The sequence below is a fragment of the Stigmatopora argus genome, chromosome 17 (genome assembly GCF_051989625.1).
Source record: "Stigmatopora argus isolate UIUO_Sarg chromosome 17, RoL_Sarg_1.0, whole genome shotgun sequence".
In the NCBI taxonomy this organism is placed as follows: Eukaryota; Metazoa; Chordata; class Actinopteri; order Syngnathiformes; family Syngnathidae; genus Stigmatopora; species Stigmatopora argus.
This window is the reverse complement of record NC_135403.1, coordinates 8,450,025-8,469,976: the sequence shown is the minus strand read 5'-3', so window position 1 is coordinate 8,469,976 and position 19,952 is coordinate 8,450,025. Positions and strand designations below refer to the sequence as shown.

Below are 19,952 nucleotides of genomic sequence, written 5' to 3'. Positions count from 1 at the left end.
TAAAAGTTAAATATAATTCATTAAAAATATATTCTGTTCCCGTACCGAACATATTCTACTTTATAAACCTTTATTAAATCCACGGGCGATATACATTTAAACATTACTCATGGCAATATAAATACAAGAGTATTACTGGCACCACTATTAAAAAGTTCACACACAGATTCAACATCAAGAGAGCATAATAAAAGTCCCATTGTCATCTCATTTTTGGCATTGACTAGCACAACTCTATCAAGTTCCAATGTGAAAATTCCAGTAATAGCACCTGATATTGTCAATGATCTACTTTGGAGTTCAGTTTCTTTGTGAAACTAATTCCATGTGACTTCTGTGTCTTGTTCTTATCTTCGTGATTGTCACGCAAATTGATTTAGAAGCTGATCTACCAACCACACACAGCCAAGATGCAGAACAGTTTGTCTTGCACGTTCCATTCGGGGGTTTAAAAATAGTTATGAGATGGATTGCGATGGCATATTTTAAATCTTTTAGGACAAGAGCGAATGTCAAACGTGCCTGGCAATGGCAGAGAACAAATGTCTGGCTTCATCAAAATTTATTGTGTGATATCGATTTTCTTTTGTTTTCTTTGTGCAGTGAACATTTATTTGTTTTCCACTTGAACACGTGCGTTCTGCACTATTTTTACACCAATTAGCAGCAGTCCACGCAATGCAGTGAAGCAGTTTGGATCTTAGTAAAAGATGACATTTTAGTGAACCATGCTCATCATACATTTTTAATGAGAAAATAATGTTTGAAAAATCTTTGGGCCCTTGCATTTGCTTGGGTTACCTACCGTGTATGCGAATAACAACACACAGCCAATATTCCATCTAATTTTTCATAAATCTGGACATACAGACAACCTACCTGAGCATACTGATGTACCACCCACCATGACCACCCACCAGTATGACACCTGTCATCACCAGCTGCATTTTTACTACCCATCAATGATCAAACCATAAAATTTCATTATTAATATCCATACATAAAGCATCTTAACAAATGACAGAATTTGCACAAATCTGACTTACCTTACGTCTGTACTTGAGGTGGTTTGGGTTAATTAAATGTCCATATTTTTCAATGGTAAAACTCACTCACAACTTTACACTTGCTGCATGTTTTGCAGAAAAGACCTTTCACACTCGAAAATCAAAAGATGTCCTCTGGTGTCCACGCTTGTTCTTCTCTTTAAAGACACTTCGACAGCCATTTCACGTTAAAAGATGCGCCGTTCTTTTTAATGCTGGTTTGATCGAGTTGGCGTATCACATTCAGTTAGCCTAGTTAGCTCGAGCTTCATGCGCGAGTGCGGTCAATGCTGTGATTGGCTGCGCAGCGTGATTGCATCGCATCCAATGATTGGCTGGTCACCTGCCACATGAATTACATAGTAAAATGATACAGAAAAAGTTATATTTATCTAATATATTTGCAGTGCACTGCGCTGGATAGACTAAGAGTTTATGAAAGTATGCGACCATTTGCGCACCTTAAAGGGAACGTTGCACACAGCCTCACTCTATTTAGACAAATTCTCTCTTAGAGAATATGATACATTGTGCATATTAGTTAACTGGTTCCACTAATTTCATTTGTGTAATTGAATCTTAGCAGAACAAAATCACTACATGGCTGAGTTACTTCCCCAGTGTTTTTTTTTCTTGTGCCTGATCCCCCTTTTTTCATGCTTTTATTGTGGTTGTTTAAACTGTTGATCATACAATATTTCTAATTCTAGCCTGTGAGGTGGAATTCCTGTGTGGTAGAACAACTTGAAAATGCCATAATGTCAGATGTAAATAAGAACTATCTGCCAGATCTTGTTTAATATTTTCCATATGATTTGACTGTTCAGCATCAACACACACACACACACACACACACACACACACACACACACACACACACACACACACACACACACACACACACACACACAATCAGCCACTGGGTGCCCCCCATTCTGACAGAAACTTGCATGAGCACTCGCTCACTGCTGCTATTCTCTGCTGGGGACTAGGACATTTTCACAGTTTAACAAGGTCATGCTAAGCAACATCAGCTGGCAGTGGTTTTCTACAAAAACCCCTTTGGCAGGTTGATTTATTTTGTCACCTCCAAATCTCTAGCGAGACTATGGCTGGGTCTAGAAAAACTCGGAGGATTTGTGTTCAAGGTGTGCTTCCAGCTGAAGATCACTTGACTTTATCAATGAGGAACCGCAAAAAGAGTTTCATTCAACTTGCTTAATTGAAGAGGAAATTTACGGTGCGGAGTTTGGATGGAGAAAGGCTGATTGTGATTATAGTGGGGTGGCATTGACTGCTTGGTGGGTGCACAACGCAACTTAAAGGAAGGTCAGTGACCTTTTATTTTAGTTCCATTCCCCCAATAAGCCACGCGCTAATAGACTCCATTAACAGAGAGAGCTGGAGGGAGGGAGCCCCACACAGAGGCTTTCACAGTGAAATCGGCATATGTGACGACTTGCAGTCTGGCTGACTGAATGAACCAGACTCTTTGCCTGATAAGCTCCTCTTCCCTTATTATTTCCCCTCATTTAACCGGCTGGGGGCCTTCATCACAGTTATTTTTCTCAATCGCATCTGGACCAGGTTCAGTTAATGCAGTCCCTCACTTTGGCTACTTGTCTGTCATTTCAGTCTGGATAATATAAGTCTAGTATGTTTAGGGGATGCTCAAATTCTCATCCTTTGGCAATTACAGAGTGAAAGAGGTTCGTATTCAATCAGAGAATGTTCATTGTTTGCAGCTCTGTTTCCAAACAAGTGTAAAGTAAAAATATTTTCTTCACACTGTATGTTAAAAAATAAATATAAATAAACTTGACTGTGAGAGCAGTTATGGCGCATGTGCTTTATTCAATGTTGTGTTTTGTTCATAATCACAATTTTACCTATCCATCTATTTCCTATTCTATCTGGATTGCCGTTACAATTTACTGACTTTTGAGGAGGAACAGGGTACTCTGACGGGTTGCCAGCCAATTGCAGGGCACATAAACAAACAACCATACACACCTATTAACAACTAATCATTCAAGTTTTTGAAACAAGGGCAAAAACTGTTAGTAAAACCCACACAAGCAAGAAGAGAGCATGCCAACTCCACACTTGACTTGCTCGTATAGTAAAATAATTGTGCTTTTTTAGCAGAGTTAACCACCTTGTATAAACGTGTTTATCATATTGTATTCTATGAGTGTTGTTGTTAACATTCAACACAATAATTGTGCAAAACGGGATGCATTTTGCAGTAATTTGTGCTTTTTTTAATTCCGTTTAGTCCAAAACAAATTCTGTATCCCATTTCTGTAATATGTGTAGTACTCTAGGTGGATTTTCAGTTATTAAAACAAGTGGGGCAGATCTAGAAGCTCCAGCTTTCGCTGGCAAAAACAACATTCCTTGCCAAATCTGGGAGGTTCTTCAAAAATGGGCTAATTACCAACAGCTCGCAAACCTCATTTAAAAAGCAAAGGGCTTTTACTGGAAATCAGAGGAGCTAATAAGTTCCCTGCCCATTCTAGGTCATCACCATAAGCAAGGGAGCATGTTATTTCTCGTTCGTTTGTAACTTAAAACTCAGCTCTTTGGTTTATCCACTGCTGTTTTGTATCATTATCTGTGTTAAAGAAAGTAATCCTCAAACAAATGTATGAAAGTGGCTCCATAATTAAATGCCATGGGCTATAAGAACTGGAGATAAATTATTTATACTGCTTTGATGAGCACTTTTTTGCTCTAAGAAATGGGGAACTCGTGGAATTTCAACTGTATGGCAGGAAACTTTTCTGGGAATTCTTTATTGGGGGGGGGGGGTCTGTTAGTCTGTTAGACGTGAATGTTTAGCAAGTTGTTATTTTCATAGCTATTTTACAAGTCAGGAAAAGGTGAAACCGTGCACAGCGGCGTTTGAATAAATGTTGGGGAAAAGAAATGAGGTTCTGGTCAACATCTCTCTTCTAAATTCATTAAGTAGGTGACACAAATAATGCTATATTTGCAGCCTTGGTGCCCGAACACTAACTTTAATCTGTCTATGTCACCACAGGACAAAACACGCTAGCAAAAATGTAACCCAATAGAGGAGACTCAACAAATAAGACAAAGGAAGCAAGGTCAGATAAGAATTTCTTATTATTCCAATAAAAAATACATTCATACAGAAATATAACAATTTTGCAAAACAATTCCAAATAAAAATTTGATAAAGCATAAACATAACAATTTTACAAAAGTTGTTTTTTTTTTCCTTTTTATACAAAGATCCAGTTGAAAACAAAGCTGTGTGTTTGTGTGAGACAGAAAAGCTGGAATAGTGGCATGAAAAGAGATGATGTCGAAAGTGAAAATGATGTCAGCAAACAGAGCTGTTTCAAGGCTCAATTACGATTTGAACTGTATCGGCTGCCAGCTATCTCCAATCTATCGTATTTTCAAGTTTGTACACGTCCTGGGTGCCTGAAATCTATCTTTTACGGCATGACATCTGATTCCTTTTGGCAAGGTGGCGGAGATCGTTTAATTCTGCCTTTAGACGAGTATCAATTCCAACTCAAGATGCAGATAATACTCCGGCAGTTAGCGTTTTGTCTCGGTCTTCTGATTGAACTTTGACGAGCACTGTCAATGGTTGATCTTTATCCCCACCTCTTTAGTTCTTTTTTAGGGGGCCTGCTCGCACGTTTGATTTTAATAATACTGTTGCTGCCTTGCTAAAACAACGCTCACCAGACAGGTCAATATCCAACCTCCACAGTCAGCAGTCTGTGACAGATTCCATGCCAACAAAGCCTTTAGCAATTCATTACTGTGAGGCACTACAAGGCGAGGCCTGTCCAACTGCAGCCTGTTAATTACAATAAATCTTTAGCCGTTTCTTCAGTCGCACTTGTAGGCATAAAAGGGACAAGAAGGAGGAGGACGAGGGGTTAGTAAGACAAAGATCAACTTAAAAATGATGGTTTTGTACCTTTTGAGCTGTGTTTGATGGACATCAGTACATACTACACAGTAGTCGACATCTTTAATAACAAAAAATAAGTGCTCTAAACATACAGCATTTGACGTATTTACAGAATTGTCGCTAAATCTGTGCTATGACTCAAAAACAAAACAAGTACTTTCACGACCACAGTTAAGAAACAAGAGATCGTTGCCGTCGACGCAAAGAGACGGCATTTGTAATTGAGCCTTGATCAAGCTTGTCAAATCACCCATATAAACAAATACGACCTCCCGAGGGGAAGTGCACAACCACTGCCTCGGGGCAGTCACTTGCATAAGGCACCATTCAGGTCAACAGTGCATTATTCGATAGAAAGAAAGTAGAAAAAAATTCCAAAATTGTTACCCCAAGGCAGAAGATGAATGAATAGAACAAGCAAGCATTGATGAAATGAACACAGGAATGAGAAGGATTTGGTTAAATAAAAAAAGAGAGGGAATCATCAAGGCTTTATGTACAATATTGTAACATTTTTTCAACCGTTTGCATTTTAGCTGCACCCTATTTGAAACTATTTGCAGTCCTGATTATAGTGGAAACGGGGGTGGAGAGAAAAAAAAACCCTAGAACCATGCAACACCTGTCTATGATACTGAAGTTATAGTTGTGTTATACCTCTAAGCACACAGCTTATACAATTAGACTACAAATGAAGCTTTGTAGCTTGTAAAAAAATAAGAAATCAGGCTACATAACACATTGCACATTTAGTAGCTGCACCAAAAAACACCAAAACAAAAACAAAACTCATCTCATACAGCGACCATGGGGGTGAACTTTCCGTCCCGGTCTATGCAGAAAAGGTGACTTGTTTTTCTCTGATAGAAGAACTTCTCACCCCCAAGTCTAGGTGCCAGACAGACTGCCACTGGGGAAACATAACAGGAATGTTTCCCCCCAGAAAGCCCACTCAGTCCACAGCAACGTCAGTGCCAGCCCCCTCAGACCATCCAACTAGCCATCCATCCTCTCTTCTTCCCTCCTTGAAGAAGGCAGGCAGCCGTTGCCAGTCATTCACAGTACATTCGTGCTCACCTCAGACAGTTTTTGCAAAGTACCAGTGTATCAGCTGTCCGATTCGGGGGAAATGTCCCCAAAACATCATGCACCATACAAACAAAATCATTCATTCTTTTGTCATTTTTTTTTCTCCGCTTTTTTCCTGACCATTTGAATCAAAAAACTTGCTCTCTGCATCTCGCTCCCTTCCCTAACAATGATGATTTTGTCCACTTGTTGCAACCTTCAGGGCATCCCTCCTCTCAAGTGAGGTCCCGGAGGCACTGGGTTTCAGTATGGTGCAAAACAGCATGCTTTGGCTGGAACACACTCCCACCTGTCTGCTCTCTGGGATAAGTTCAACCAAGAGACTGGTAGGGAGATTGTGTTGTTTTTTTTCTTCTTCTTTTTCCCCTCCAAAAAAAAAAATGTTTTGCCCTCCGCTGTGTTGCTTGGTCTGGTGCTCACCCCGGCTTTAGATGTGCCTCTTCATGTGAAGAGCCAGATGGTCAGACCTGGAGAAACATCTGGGGATGGAAAGGAGGAGGAGAAAAGAAAAAAAACAACCAAACATTAGTGTAGCAGAAGCTTGAGGTTGAGACAAAATGTTTTGAAGGACAAATTAATGTTATTTTCAGATGTCACATGACTTTTATGGAAAAATCCTTTGCTTGACAACAAAGTAATCAAGAAATATGTATATAGAGTAAAAAAAATGTTGAATAGGAAGGCTTAGTACAGGAATTGTTGCAGAAATGATCTATTTTTTTTAATAAATTGCAGCTTTATATTGAATAGCGATCAAGACAAAAGTAAATCCGCTTGAGTACGACAATGTTTTTATCCAGTTAGTTTGCCACATGGATGCATTTTTTTCCCAATCGAAAGATTTGCTCTGTTACTTTTTACACCAGCAATTGACAAAATCCCCCATAGTTTTAAAGAAATGAAAGCACCACTGGCCACGTTTCAAAATGACGCCTTACGGCAACAATATTTACAAAACACTTCTATTCGACCAGCACCACCAGTCATGACATGTTTTCCCTCTTTCCCTTGATATCTAATTATTGTGTTTTACAGTAACAGATTTCTTTTAAGTCTTTGGTAGGGATATCTCTAAAGGGAAAGAGAAAATACTTTGAAAACAGAACAAGTGGTCTTAAATGATAAATCCTTGATTGATTCAGCAGATCGAACGGAAAAGCTTCAAAAAATGTTTTCCATCTAATCCAATCAAGCTGTTTGAACATTTTTTTTGGCTTGCCTTACACATGTGAAACTCTTGGCAGTACATTAAACAGAACTTACCTGTCACAGTGACTGCATTTAAATGGCTTTGCCCCAGTGTGCTTCCTGAAATGTCTGGTCAACTCGTCACTCCTCGCAAAACGCCACTCACAGCCCTCCCATGAACACCTGTACGGCTTCTCACCTAAAACAAGCAGACGTAAACGGATTAGAAGTGACAGCAAATAAATAGTCTTTTTTTTCCCCATGTAAAGCTGTTGCTGAGCCTGAATATTTCAAATCAATCATGCCTCAGAGTGAAACCGGCCTGATGACTAACGCGGAGTCACCCAAGACGGATTCCACGGAACCCGTCGGATGACTCGCATGTTTTGTTTTACCCTTTCAAAATGCATACTGGAAGCATCCTTGGAATGTTCCTGGTGATTTAGGGCAGAATGTGTGAGAGCCAGATACACGAAACCAGAAAACCTACCCTGCAATTTCACGCCTTTAATCAAAAATGAAAAAGTGACCACTACAAGCCACCCAAAAAGCGTCGAGAACCCCCCCAATAACACAGCGCCTGCCTTTCCCATGCTGAAACTCAATCTGTTTTCAAGTCCTTTTATCTCCAATGTGGAACCCCTCCCCCTTACTCCCGCTTGCTTGGCTCTCTCACTGGGACAGTCAGTCACATTCCACATAGATTAGGTCACAGTTTAGCCATCCAGCCATGCAAAACTAATGCCGCTGTGCACCAGCTGAGAACATCATGCAATGTGGACCTTTAATTACGTTACACGTCCACCGTACAGTGCGGTTCGAGGGCGATGTCTGAATTAGTAGCTTCTGCAATCAATGAGGAGTTTTTTTCTGTCGGAAAATACATTGATTTAACAAGTCAAGTGTACAATTTACCTGTATGAGTGCGCTGGTGTGCTTTTAGATGGGAGCTCTTTGTGTAAACCTTGCGACACCCGTTGAACTGACACCTGTGTATTCTCCTCCTGCCGTCCGGAGAAACATCCCCGCAGGTGAGTCCCGTCTTTTCCGAACCCTTGGCCACGCCGTTGCTCCGGATTTTAGCCGGCAAATGCAAGTCGCCGTGCGTGCCGACCCATCCGCTCACCACACCGCTGGGCTCGGAGTTGGCCTCCGGCGAGGACGGCGGGGTGCTGATCACAGACGGGCTAAAAGGTCCAGAGCCGACCAGGGCCGAGGCGAGGGGGTTGGAGATAAAGCTGTGCGTGGGCGAGAGCTCCTCGGAACTGTCTGACGCTTCGCTGCTGGCATCCGAATTCACGCTGTTGGTGTCAAAAATTTGGCTATCGTGATTGTCCTCCTCTTGGGGGCCCGGGGGTAGTTTAGGGTCAGCCTCGACTTTGGCCTTATCCCCACAGGCCAAGATCAACTTGCTCCAGAGGTCCTCCTGGCCGTCAAACTTCAGATCGGGAGTGGAGACGTAAGGCTCGCTCTGTAGATAGCGCTCCAGCTCCAAGCATGTCTGAAGCAATGACAACAAAACCAGAAAGTACAGTGAGAAAACATGAATTATAATACAACCCCCGCGGAGCGTACGCTTTTCACGCCAGCTTCTATGGCGGGATCATTTTAAATGATGCATGTCCTCACAAGCCCAAAACACTCAATGCAGTGGAATACTTGCCTGCAGCAGGAAAAGATCACCAACAAATTGTAACAGATCCAACAGTCAATGGTCACAGCATGGTGTATATCTCCGTTATATTTCACCAGCTGCATGTAGATTAAATCTAATATTAAAAAATCCTTTTTAAGTTCACTCCTGCCCAAAAATATCACTATTTAAATATCAATTATATGTGTACTTGTGACAGAATACAATAACTTGGCTCTGTGACAATCATCAAGATAATCTCATCTCATTTTCTCTCTATCCTCATTAGAGTCGCAGGGGGTGCTGGAGCCTATCCCAGCTGCCTCCGGGCCAGAGGCGGGGGGACACCCTGAATCGGTGACCAGCCAATCGCAGGGCACAATGAGACAGACAACCATGCACACTCACACCCATACCTAGGGGCAATTTAGAATCCAATCAGCCTACCTTGCATGTTTTTGGAATGTGGGAGGTAACCCACGCAGGAGAACATGCAAACTCCACACAGTTATACCGACCTGGATTTGAACCCAGGACCAAAGTGCTGCGAGGCCGACGCGCTAACCACTCACTCCACCGCGCCGTCCATTCATCAAGATAACATCTACATTTAATCCCTATTTTCCTCATTGAGTAATATACACTGCAGCTCTCAGCATTGTCATTTTAGTGGCCCAATGACTCACTGAACAAATTTAGATACCTTTTAAGGAAGCCACTCAACACCCCCCACCACCGCCCCCCCTTCCACTACCCAACATGAGCTATTCAGCTGCTTTTCCTCATGCGTACCTCTGACATGCAATCACATCCTTCCTCACAGTGTCAGCTACACACTACACAAGCTCCAATTTACTCCAGCGGCCATTAAAGTTGAAAGGCAGGGCCATTCATTAGATGCTGCTCAGAGACAGCCACGTTACCAAGGTTCATGTAGAATACATATTTCCTGCAGGCATTAAATGTGTATTTCTGTCTCTTTAACCACCTTTCCCAGCTGTGCTTGCTTTCACGCATGCCAATGAACAATCGGAATTTGATATGCTCTCATCCGAATGCTGTCGATTCCGGTTTAAAAATGAAAAAAAAATAATAATAATAATAAATAAGATAGTGACCATGACATTAGGTAGACATGTACACATCCTCATACATTTCAATGGTGACGGATAGATATGTATACATAGTGTTTGATGTTTGTCCTGCGATGATAATATTTTGGTTGAATGAATTTTACTACGGAAAGGCGGAATTCAAAGTTCAAATATGAACCGATACATTTGATCTAACAGCTTTGATCACTATTTACATTGCAAGGGATGGTAAAGTGGATGGTTATGAGCGAGTCTTGTTTTGAGAAAAGTCAGGCAAAGTCGAGTTTAACGTGCAGATCAAAAGGGAAGAAACACTATGGAAATACTCAATGAAGTACTTTGGAATCGCGCACACGCACGCACGCACGCACGCGGGTGTTTTGGACTTCCAGCTGTCAGACGTGACACAGTGAACCACTTCGCTCGCAGTGCCCACACACAAGCAAACACAACCATGCACGTATTAGATGAAGTGACTGAAAAAAAAAAACAGCAAAAAAACGCCATATTCACCTGCTGCCAATACTCCTCCAGTGACGGTAAGGCGGAGAAATAGCCCGTGTCGTGAACTATTTGAAGTTCTTGAAAGATACTGCACATGGGTAGAACATCCATTTTCCCGAGCTCCTGTCAAAGTAAGCCTAAATGTGTTGCGAGGAAGCAAAAACAAAAAAGAAGAAGCCAGTCAGAGAGGAAACGGAATGAAGAGAGTCCCTTGCTGTAACTCGCATGCGACGCAAACGAAGCAGCGCTTGTTTTCAAGCAACCTCCTTCCGTCCCCCTTCTTCTCTCGCTTGGCGTTTAAGGTATTTGCAAACACTGCAACGCACTAGATGGAGAGCTACTGGCTCTGCAAAGTTCCCTATTCAAACCTCCGAGCCCGCCCCCCTCCATCACGGCAGGATGACGCTCACTCCGGTTCGGCCAATCAGAAGCGAGCAGCCTCCTGCATGTCAAATGATATCACAACCGGCCAATTAACAGACACCTCGGCACTCAGCGGCTTCGCTCTCTTTTGTGATTGGCCAGTTGGACTCCCATGATCTCGTCGCTGATTGGTTAGTTATTTTTAGCGTGTATATAAGTGCAGAAGGCGCACGGCCACGAGCGTCAGTTCGCTCAACGTTGCTGGCTTCGTGTTTGACCACAGACAGCGCATGTGAGCCGAAACTGCTTTGCCAGTGAAAACATATCCGCTCTCGAGTAGCAAAGGGACAGACCCGTTTAAAACGCTATGAGATCAGCCAATCTGTGGTTAAGTGTGTGTTGACAGTACTTTCTAAAAAAAAATGCAAAATAATAATAAAAAAAGAGGTTTCAGCATATTCTTGTTCTTGGACACTGGTGGCTGGAACTGATGACTTGTTATATAAGTTTTATGAGTGTGGAGGAAACTATCTACTTCTGTCTGAGTATTTTTGCATATGGTAAACAGTAATTTAATGTTCCTAAGAGATTTATTTTTATTATGGAGTTAGCAGTTTTGTTTGGCTGTCATATGTATATTCAAGTAGAATAGGCAAATTCATAAACAGCCTTTTAGAGTAGCATGAACAAATTTAAAGTTTATTCCTGGGGGGTTTACAGTAGGTTCAGTCAATTTTTCCATGACATTTTTTAGCACTCAAAAGGCACGAATCGGTGATCAGAGATCTCACAAAAATCAGCCAATCGATTGGACCGACTCTATAAAATACACTTGACAAAAGCATTGTAGTGGGCCTAAACATTTTAAATGACTTATCTATTTATTTCAATAGGAAAAATTACAACCAGTTGCCAGAATTATTAAGAATGAACTCTTCCAGTAACTTTGGCAATGATAGACATCCAATCAGTTTCTCTTTTCATTCTTCCGGTATGAATTTCAATTAGTTTGTCACTTGTCGACGTCCAATCCATTTCACCCTCTAGGTTCAAAAGGATGGATGTTTATCTGCGTCAATTACGGCCAATGAGTTAATCAAGGGACCACTGTGCTCTTATTGCATGTTTTTTTTCTTCAGGTTTAATTTAAATCCATCAATTGATTCATTCCAGATAAAGTAAATAATTTTATTAATAAATATTTTGTATTTCATTATGAAAAAAAAGTCTTGGGTTTAGTTTGAGGACATTTACTGATAATAGAAGCTAAAGTCAGCCTGTCAGCATTCTTTTAAAAATTCCATCTTTTATAAACCTACCTGCCTGAGATTATTTTGGGATGAGGATGAGCCTGGGAAATCTCCTAACCTTGCAATTTAAGTTTCAAGTCTTTCTTCCCCTTAACATATAGGACATCCTTACTGTTGTGAAGTCTCAAACATCTTTATGTTGAATGGTCACACTTGTTGTATCCTGTCATAAATGATGCACCCGCTTGTAACATTCCACGACATTCCAGTTGGTAGTGGCTTGATGTCAACCGGAACATTCTCTTATCATTTGTCTCTGTCTGTGTGCCAGGCTTCACTTCCTGTAAATATTGCATAAGTCCAGAGTGTGAAGTTAAGACCCCGACCTGGCACGCCATCTCCTGATGAGATAAACAACATTTCTTAGACAAGAAGTCCATTGTTTTCCAAGTGGCAGTATTTTCTGACACTGGCAAAGTAGACAACTGAGCATTCTTTGTGCTGCTCTCAGCTGTGAGGCCGTATTTGTCACCCACGGCATCTGATTTAGTCATATGGTGGCGGGATGTCTTGTTTAGCCCCGAGCTGGACTCAGTAGCCCCGTGAAGGAATTCCACTTTTCTTTTATGTTTCAAAAGAGGCTATTCATTGTGTCCTTGTAGAACTCAATGGAAAGACTGATTTGAAAAGTGTCCATTTAGTGGAGCTGCTAAAACTCCTTTGTCACAGCACATGAAATGTAGCAAAATGCATTGCTCCTCATGACACTGTAATGCCTCGTCATTACTCATGCATTTTCCAAGTTGCCAAGGCGTCTACTGCATGTATGTGATGAATAACATAGTCCATGTTCGGGTCCCGCTGGAGCAATAGTGGGCTGCTCTACAGTAATCACTTCCTTTAGAAGGCCTCTTAGATGAAGCATTTAGAGAATGTGCAAGGTCCTCGCATGGCAGTTTTATCTTGGAAGGCCAGGTCTGTAGCTTTATCATCGTTATGTAATTCCAGGCCCGCAAGTAGCCGCAAGGAAGGAGCAATTACGGAGTGACCCATTTAATGCATCACTGTCAAGCCAATCAGTGAGTTGTTCCATGAAGGGTTTTTTTAGGGGTACAATTTAGAAACATTAGACCTTTTTATTCTCCCCGTGGCCATTATAAAAGGTAAGAAGCAGAAGATGAAGATTGTGATGATTATGAATATTTGAATTCAAAATAATATGCAGTACTTCTTAGGCTTCACAATTTGCATTTAGGGATCTATTACTTAAAAGGTAAGAAAACACTGGCTTTGAATCACAAAACTGCTAAAATTTCAGGTTCAAAAGTGATGGCATGTTGGATTTGTCACAAAATACAGTGGCACGTCTAATTACAAACTACACATACCTAATATCAGTGGTGTGCCGTCAGGGCCTTCAAGGCCTTCTCTGCTGGCCTAAGAAATATCTGAATCATATATTATAATGTAATGTCTGAAAAGCTCCAGTATTTGTATTTAATCATTAAATGCGGCTAGAAAGTGGATTTTACCCCATTTTTGTGCATTGATTTATTGCTTATTTTTTATGTGTCGCAGCTGTAGCTGCAGTAGAGGTTTTATAGCCATAAAATAGTTTTTGAGGGTTGGATTGATTTGTTGAAGGCGCTACGAGAAAATGCACGGACCGCCACTGCCTAATATTGAAGTTATGAAACGCCTATCTAATATCTAAAAAAGAAAAAAAACATCGAACATCCCCCAAAACATAAATACACTTCCCGTATGGTATTTTATTTTGAAATTGGCATGATAGAGTTCCTCTCCCATCATTTAGCTCCCAACAGTTTGCTGTCCTCCCATTGGCTAGGATAGAACAATCAAAAATATATTTATTTTTCATTTAAATGGTTTAATTTCAAAAAAATCTTTTAATTTTCCCCTTATTTTGTTCTGCACATATTTCATGCAAAATGTCATTTTTATTCATGTATTTATTTTGCATAAGGTTTTTCATTTAGTGGCACACAAAGGGTTAAGGAGCAACATTTGGTTGAAAATGAGCTGACACATTCATTTAGTGTATTTGTTTATGAGTGTCACGTAAAGACCCCTGCGACAAATTTATTGCCCGACAATGTTTATGTCGGCATGACAGATTCCGAAATAAACCTTTGCTCATTATTTCCCCGCCAACTATCAGAAGGCCAGTTAGTAACGAGCTACATCACTATTGATAGAGATGCATTGCCCTCTGCGGGGGCCACTGAAATTTGTCCCGGCTTAAATAAAATGAAAATAAAAATAATTGATTGGAAATCAATCCACATATATCATTCACTCTTTTGTTAAAAGGAGAAATGGATGGAGAGCGAGAGAGGAGGGGGTTGCAAGAAGAAGAAAAAAAAAAAAAGAGCTCCTGGAAAAATCAATATTCATTCAAATCATAAATCAGAATTGAGTCAGCGCTTGCAGGGAAGATAGATAATCATTGGCCTGGTTTTGGATTACACACTAGGCAAGGCGGAGGCTTGTCCAGCCTGCAAATAAATACGTGCGTGCACCCCATGCACACGCTCCACGCAAAGATAAGTTGAAATGGAAGGCAACATTGGCCTCAGCTGGGGGACAGATCAACGTGTGTATACTATGGGACGCATGGTGTCGCTTCCATCAGTCAACAACCTGCCTCTTGACCTTGAAGATGAAGAGTGGTCCCTTCTACTTAAGTATGTGTGCTTCTTAGCTGCTAAACAGACATGCATCAGACATAGCAATCAGTCAGGGAGCTCTTGTGATGTTTGGTGATGGCGCTTCTTCAATTGGTTTGTGTGCTCGCATTCAGAGCACAGCCGTACATCCATTTGCTGATACATTGAGGGGGAAATCAATATTGTCCACCTCCAATATGATAAAGGATTCGGGATGCTTGATGCACTCAAACGCAGTGGTCTTTGTTTCGCGTGCATGACTCAGGAAATAGCAAATCTTGAGTTCAACTAAACTTTGGAACTGACTTTCTTACAATGACTGCAACCTGAAAGTTATGTTCTTAAAGATTGATTTTTTATGAAGCAAATGTTTCCTTTCTAGGAGGACCTCTTCCTGTTTCATGAATTTGAATGTGATATTGAAACTATGGTGGTTAGATTTTATATGTCAAACATGAGCACTAACAATGAGTTAAGAACGCAAACATTACCTTATTAGTTTAATGGAATGTGATTTTTAGTGCAGATATTCTACAATAAATCTGAGTGCCACAAAGCCGGTAATTATGAGCATTGTTTTCTCATTGCTTTAAATAAGCTTTAAGGAATGTATAACATTTGCCCTGTTTGTGGAAATGTTCCTTTTTTTGAAGAGTTCCTTTTTTTGTTGTTGTTGAAGTTGTTGAATGAAATGCTTGTAAAATTCTAACTAACATTCAGAATAATGATTTGGTTGAAGCTTTTCAATATATATTTTAATAATGTAAACCTCATTAATCGTAGTACTGGCATCAAATGGTATAACAACCCGTCCATTAAATTTTCTTTGAGCCAAAAAGGCTGGTAGCCACCAATTGGAAAACATGTTTATTTTTGCCTAGCTTGCCATCAAAAACAACGCTAGAGTTAAAAGTACTTAATATTGGATCACAGTTGTGCCATTACTGATGAGCCGACACAGCTCCTAAAAATCACAATAGACCTGGCACATTTGGTATAATTAGATGTTGAATGAGAGTCCCTAACGCATAATTTGTTCAGCCCCCCCCAAATTGTTAGATCCACTTGAAGTGAGCTCGATGTATTAATTGACTGTGAGTTTTGTTCATGGGTTGTTATTGTAAAACTCCACACTTTCATTGACACAATGTGATCCACCTTTGGAAAATAGCAGTCCATTTTGGATTCAAACTAATACCAACTTAAAACCTAAACCAAATAAAAGAGGCAATGTTTTCCTAGGAGTCAGTAAGCACTGTTTCATGCATGTGCGGTCGATTGGTCGCCGGTCTTTTGGTCGCCCCGACCGCGACAACGGGCGACCAAAAGACCGGCAACCAAAAGACTGACGACCAAAAGACCGGCGACAAAACAAGGTAAAACAAAACGGTCTACGCATCAATAAAAGCCAACAATGGCCATGAGCAGTTTCACTGAGCCGACGTGTGAGTGTATAAGAGTTTGTATGTGCATGCGTTGTCCCTTTAAGAAGCTACGTCAGTCAGGGTCTTAACAACTTCTCCAACAAAAAACAATAAAAGTCCGGGAAATTTTGAGCTTTTCTTTAGCCTAATAATGACTAGGGCATTAAGTATGACTAAATAGTAATTCGCAGTTTGTATTTAGGGAATTTGAGCAACGATTTAAATGGTAATTATCACCTACCCTCCGGGCGACCAAAAGACCGGCGACCAAAAGATCGGCGACCAAAAGACCGACGACCAATCAACCGTGTACCGTTTCATGGAAGACAAATGATCATAAATATATAAATATCTTCAAATGTGGGTTTGCATGCAAAATCTCGATTAATATAATGTATCTATACTTTGTACAAATCAATCAGAATGTGTTAGAAAATATTAAAATAAATCAATTGTTTCATTTAAGCAGCATTCATCTGAATTCTTGAAAGCAAACTCAGTAATCATGTGAAATGCTGCAGTCATTTATGTGAGAACAGAACAAAAATTTACCCCAAGTGATGCAAATTGTGTCATATATCCTTGGGGCTATCATGCTAGTGAATAAAAACAGTGTCCACCTTCTATCTTTGGTTGCCTTGAGCTCTTCCTACGTTAAAATGGAACCGATGAACAAATACTCCCTTGCTACACTAAACTCATGCGCTCCCCCCCGAAAAAGTTCACTAGGCAAACACGAAAGTGTCACATGCACCTAGAGGATTTGAAGTTTGTTTGAGCATTGCAGTCACGCACAAAGAGATTTCAGCGGCAGATCTTAAAGGCTCTGGAAAATCAGCAGGACAGTTCAATAGTCATTGTTTCACTCAGGGTGGTGCATTCAGAGGCTGCATGTTGTTTTCCCTTCCATTAGTGCCAGCAACGCAGGCCTACTACATTATACGTTGTGGAGGAATGCTGGGTATTTTATTATTTTCTGCCAACCACTGTGGGAACCAGTAATCTCAGGGGTGGTATTTATTGAGGCCACGGTATATAAACAGAGACCCAAACTGCTGATTAGCAATCTGGGATGTAGTCATTGTACACATTCTGTGGGAGAAAAAGTGAGGTGGTAGGTCTGGGATTGAGGGGGTTACCATGACCATAAAGTTAATGTGGTTTGGTAAAAAAACAACAACAAAAAACCACCTATCACCTAGTTGAAGATGGCCCACTCAAGCATTCCTTCTAAATGACTCGAGCAAATACCGCTGGCTCATACTTTAAATGTGACTGGAACAATATTGTGCATACTGTTCTCATAGTTTATTGCTCACGTCTCACAGGTGTTTGTTGTCTCACCTGGCCTGGATTGCCAATAGAATTTACTGTTGCTAAATAAAGATTCAAGTCACTAGGAAACTAGTTTCGCAGTCCTTTTTATTCTTTGTTATACAATAGCAAAGAGGTTAAAGGAGTGCAAATCATCTAGTTTACAATTCAGGGTTTGAAATTGGGTTTCAGGCTTCCTGGGTGGAAACTAGAAGTTCATTTGTGAGTGGGATTTGTTAAACATGAAAAAAATAAATAAACGGACAAAAAAAAGGCTGGCGACTGGTTTAGAGTGTAGTATTTTTTGCCCAAAGTCAGCTGGGATAGGCTCCAGCACCCCGCGACTCTGAGGATAAACGAATGAACACAAACAGTCATACAAATGTATGAATTTTGCCCTACTTCACTATGCCTGAACTTCCCTCTTCGCGTGACTGACTCGCTTGCGTTCATGAGACTTGCATTGTACGTGATGTTCACAGTAAACAAGTTAATGTCAGCCTTGTTGCTATGTTTGTAGAATGGCTTATCCGTTATTAAGTGTGACTACAAAATATCATAATAGTGTTGTATATTTTTTGGGTGTTTAACATCTGTTGAACAATCTGAAATGTTGTCTTTAATCCCTTGTTTTGACTTGGGATTGTCCAGTTTTGTTTTCCACTGCAGTGTTAGTTTACAGAACAGTTAAAGTTTCGTTTTCTTTTTTGTCTCTGTGCCTTCAAAAGTCGAACGTAAATACACATAAATTTCAAGCATGATCCTACTTGTAGTTGCCATGACTTACACTTTGTCTCCTGTTGTTGCCATTGATGTCTGTCTTAGTGCCGTGTAAGTAAAGTATGCTACTTTGCACATAGTCGGTCTGTGTTTGCACAACAGTGAACAATGCGACTCCAGCCCTTGCTTATCACACTTATCCCAACCCAAATCTATCATTTATTGCCACAGGTCTGTGTCACGGATCAGCGATCAGACTCATTGGCTATACTGATGTCAGGATTGATGTGAATTACAAAGGCAATGTAAAAGGACGAGTCCTTTTTTCCCTCTTTAAAGCAGACAAAGCGGGACTTTTTTCCACTTCGTTGAGTTTGTAATGAATGACCATCTGTTTTAAAGTGAAACTTTAAGCAGCGAAAACACTCTGGGTAAGGCTTTTTCCCCCCTTGCAGGAATACAAGTAATCCAAGCTAGGATATGTGGTCTGACGCGTAGTTAATCATAATTGCGTTATTGTCAGGCAAGCTGATCAACCCCTGCTAATGCTGTGTGTGAACTTTAGGAAACTGTGGTGTATAGGAAACACATCAGCTTTCTGCACCTTTTGCCAAGGTCGTGACTTTTAAAGGTTGACTCCAAACATGGGCTTTGTTGACTCAGCGGCTGTCTGTACATTAGGACACATTTAGTGGGCAACCTAACAGCCTGCTGTTGCCAAAGTAACAAATCCTATTCGCTATGACCTCACCGGCCGCAGAAGGTTGTTGAACTTTGAACAGTTATGTCATTTATTTGATCTGTGTGTCATTGGTACTTCCTTTTGTAAACTCCTCCCCTTTGTAGCCTTGCAGATCACCTGCCTCTTTCTTGACCAAAAGGAAATCCTACACCAAACCATTTTAGCTTCATCAACCATCATGTCACTTCCCTTTGTGAGCTTTCATTGTGAGTTCCTCATAGTGTAATCTGGACTATATTAACCCTATTCTTTTCATGTATTCAGCCAATTTTCCTAAGATTAATGGATCCCACATTCACTTGAGCACTTTGTTTTAAATGTATCCATACAAGTATGAGTCAAACTCTAAATTCAAACATGTTTTTTTTCTGTTGTAAACAATAAATAATTCAACAACGCTATATCTAATGTTTCAAAAAGTACAAGAAAAACACTAAAATGGTGCATATGGCCTTTTACTTTAAACTATCTGGCTGTTTTAAGCATATTTAACAAACGCCCGTGACGTTCCTTCCAAGAAAAAGACATGCCCCAGTTTGTACATGATCCTCATGGTGGTTGCAATAATCAGGTGATAATCATCCATCCCCTAAGCAGATACCTTTGCCCTGCTGAGAATGACTCATTTTAAACTCATGACTACTTCGCTATGAAACATGTTGTTCCTAGTGCCACGTTACTGGAAGCAGGATGAGTTGTGTATTACAATATACCATCTCACTACCCGCAGGGAAAAATAAAGGTGCAGAGAAAATACTCTTGACATTTATACTTTATTATTTAATCAATATGTTTAAACTAGGAAGTAAATGCAATATGTTCAAGTGAACCAACATGTTTTCATAAGCATATGATATTATAAGTATATACACACATATATCTATTTATCTAAATATATATATTTACATGAAAACAAATCTAGAAAGAGCATCAA

The 19,952-nt window shown here is 40.4% G+C and overlaps 1 protein-coding gene and 1 long non-coding RNA gene across 2 annotated transcripts in view; both read right to left on the bottom strand.

Annotated features, from left to right (window-relative positions):
- Window positions 1–1,307, bottom strand: part of LOC144092064 (uncharacterized) — a 65,657-nt gene extending 64,350 nt beyond the window's left edge. The window contains exon 1 of the long non-coding RNA XR_013305967.1: window positions 1,047–1,307. This is a non-coding gene — a long non-coding RNA (uncharacterized LOC144092064). The remainder of the gene's footprint in view (window positions 1–1,046) is intronic.
- Window positions 1,308–4,160: 2,853 nt separating this feature from the next.
- klf6a (Kruppel like factor 6a) lies at window positions 4,161–10,917 on the bottom strand. The gene is made up of 4 exons (XM_077624612.1): window positions 10,525–10,917; window positions 8,200–8,785; window positions 7,360–7,483; window positions 4,161–6,575 (listed from the first exon to the last, which is right to left on the bottom strand). The coding sequence occupies exons 1-4, from the start codon at window positions 10,624–10,626 to the stop codon at window positions 6,524–6,526; spliced, it is 864 nt and encodes a 287-aa protein (XP_077480738.1). The 5' UTR covers window positions 10,627–10,917; the 3' UTR covers window positions 4,161–6,523.
- Window positions 10,918–19,952: the final 9,035 nt, after the last annotated feature.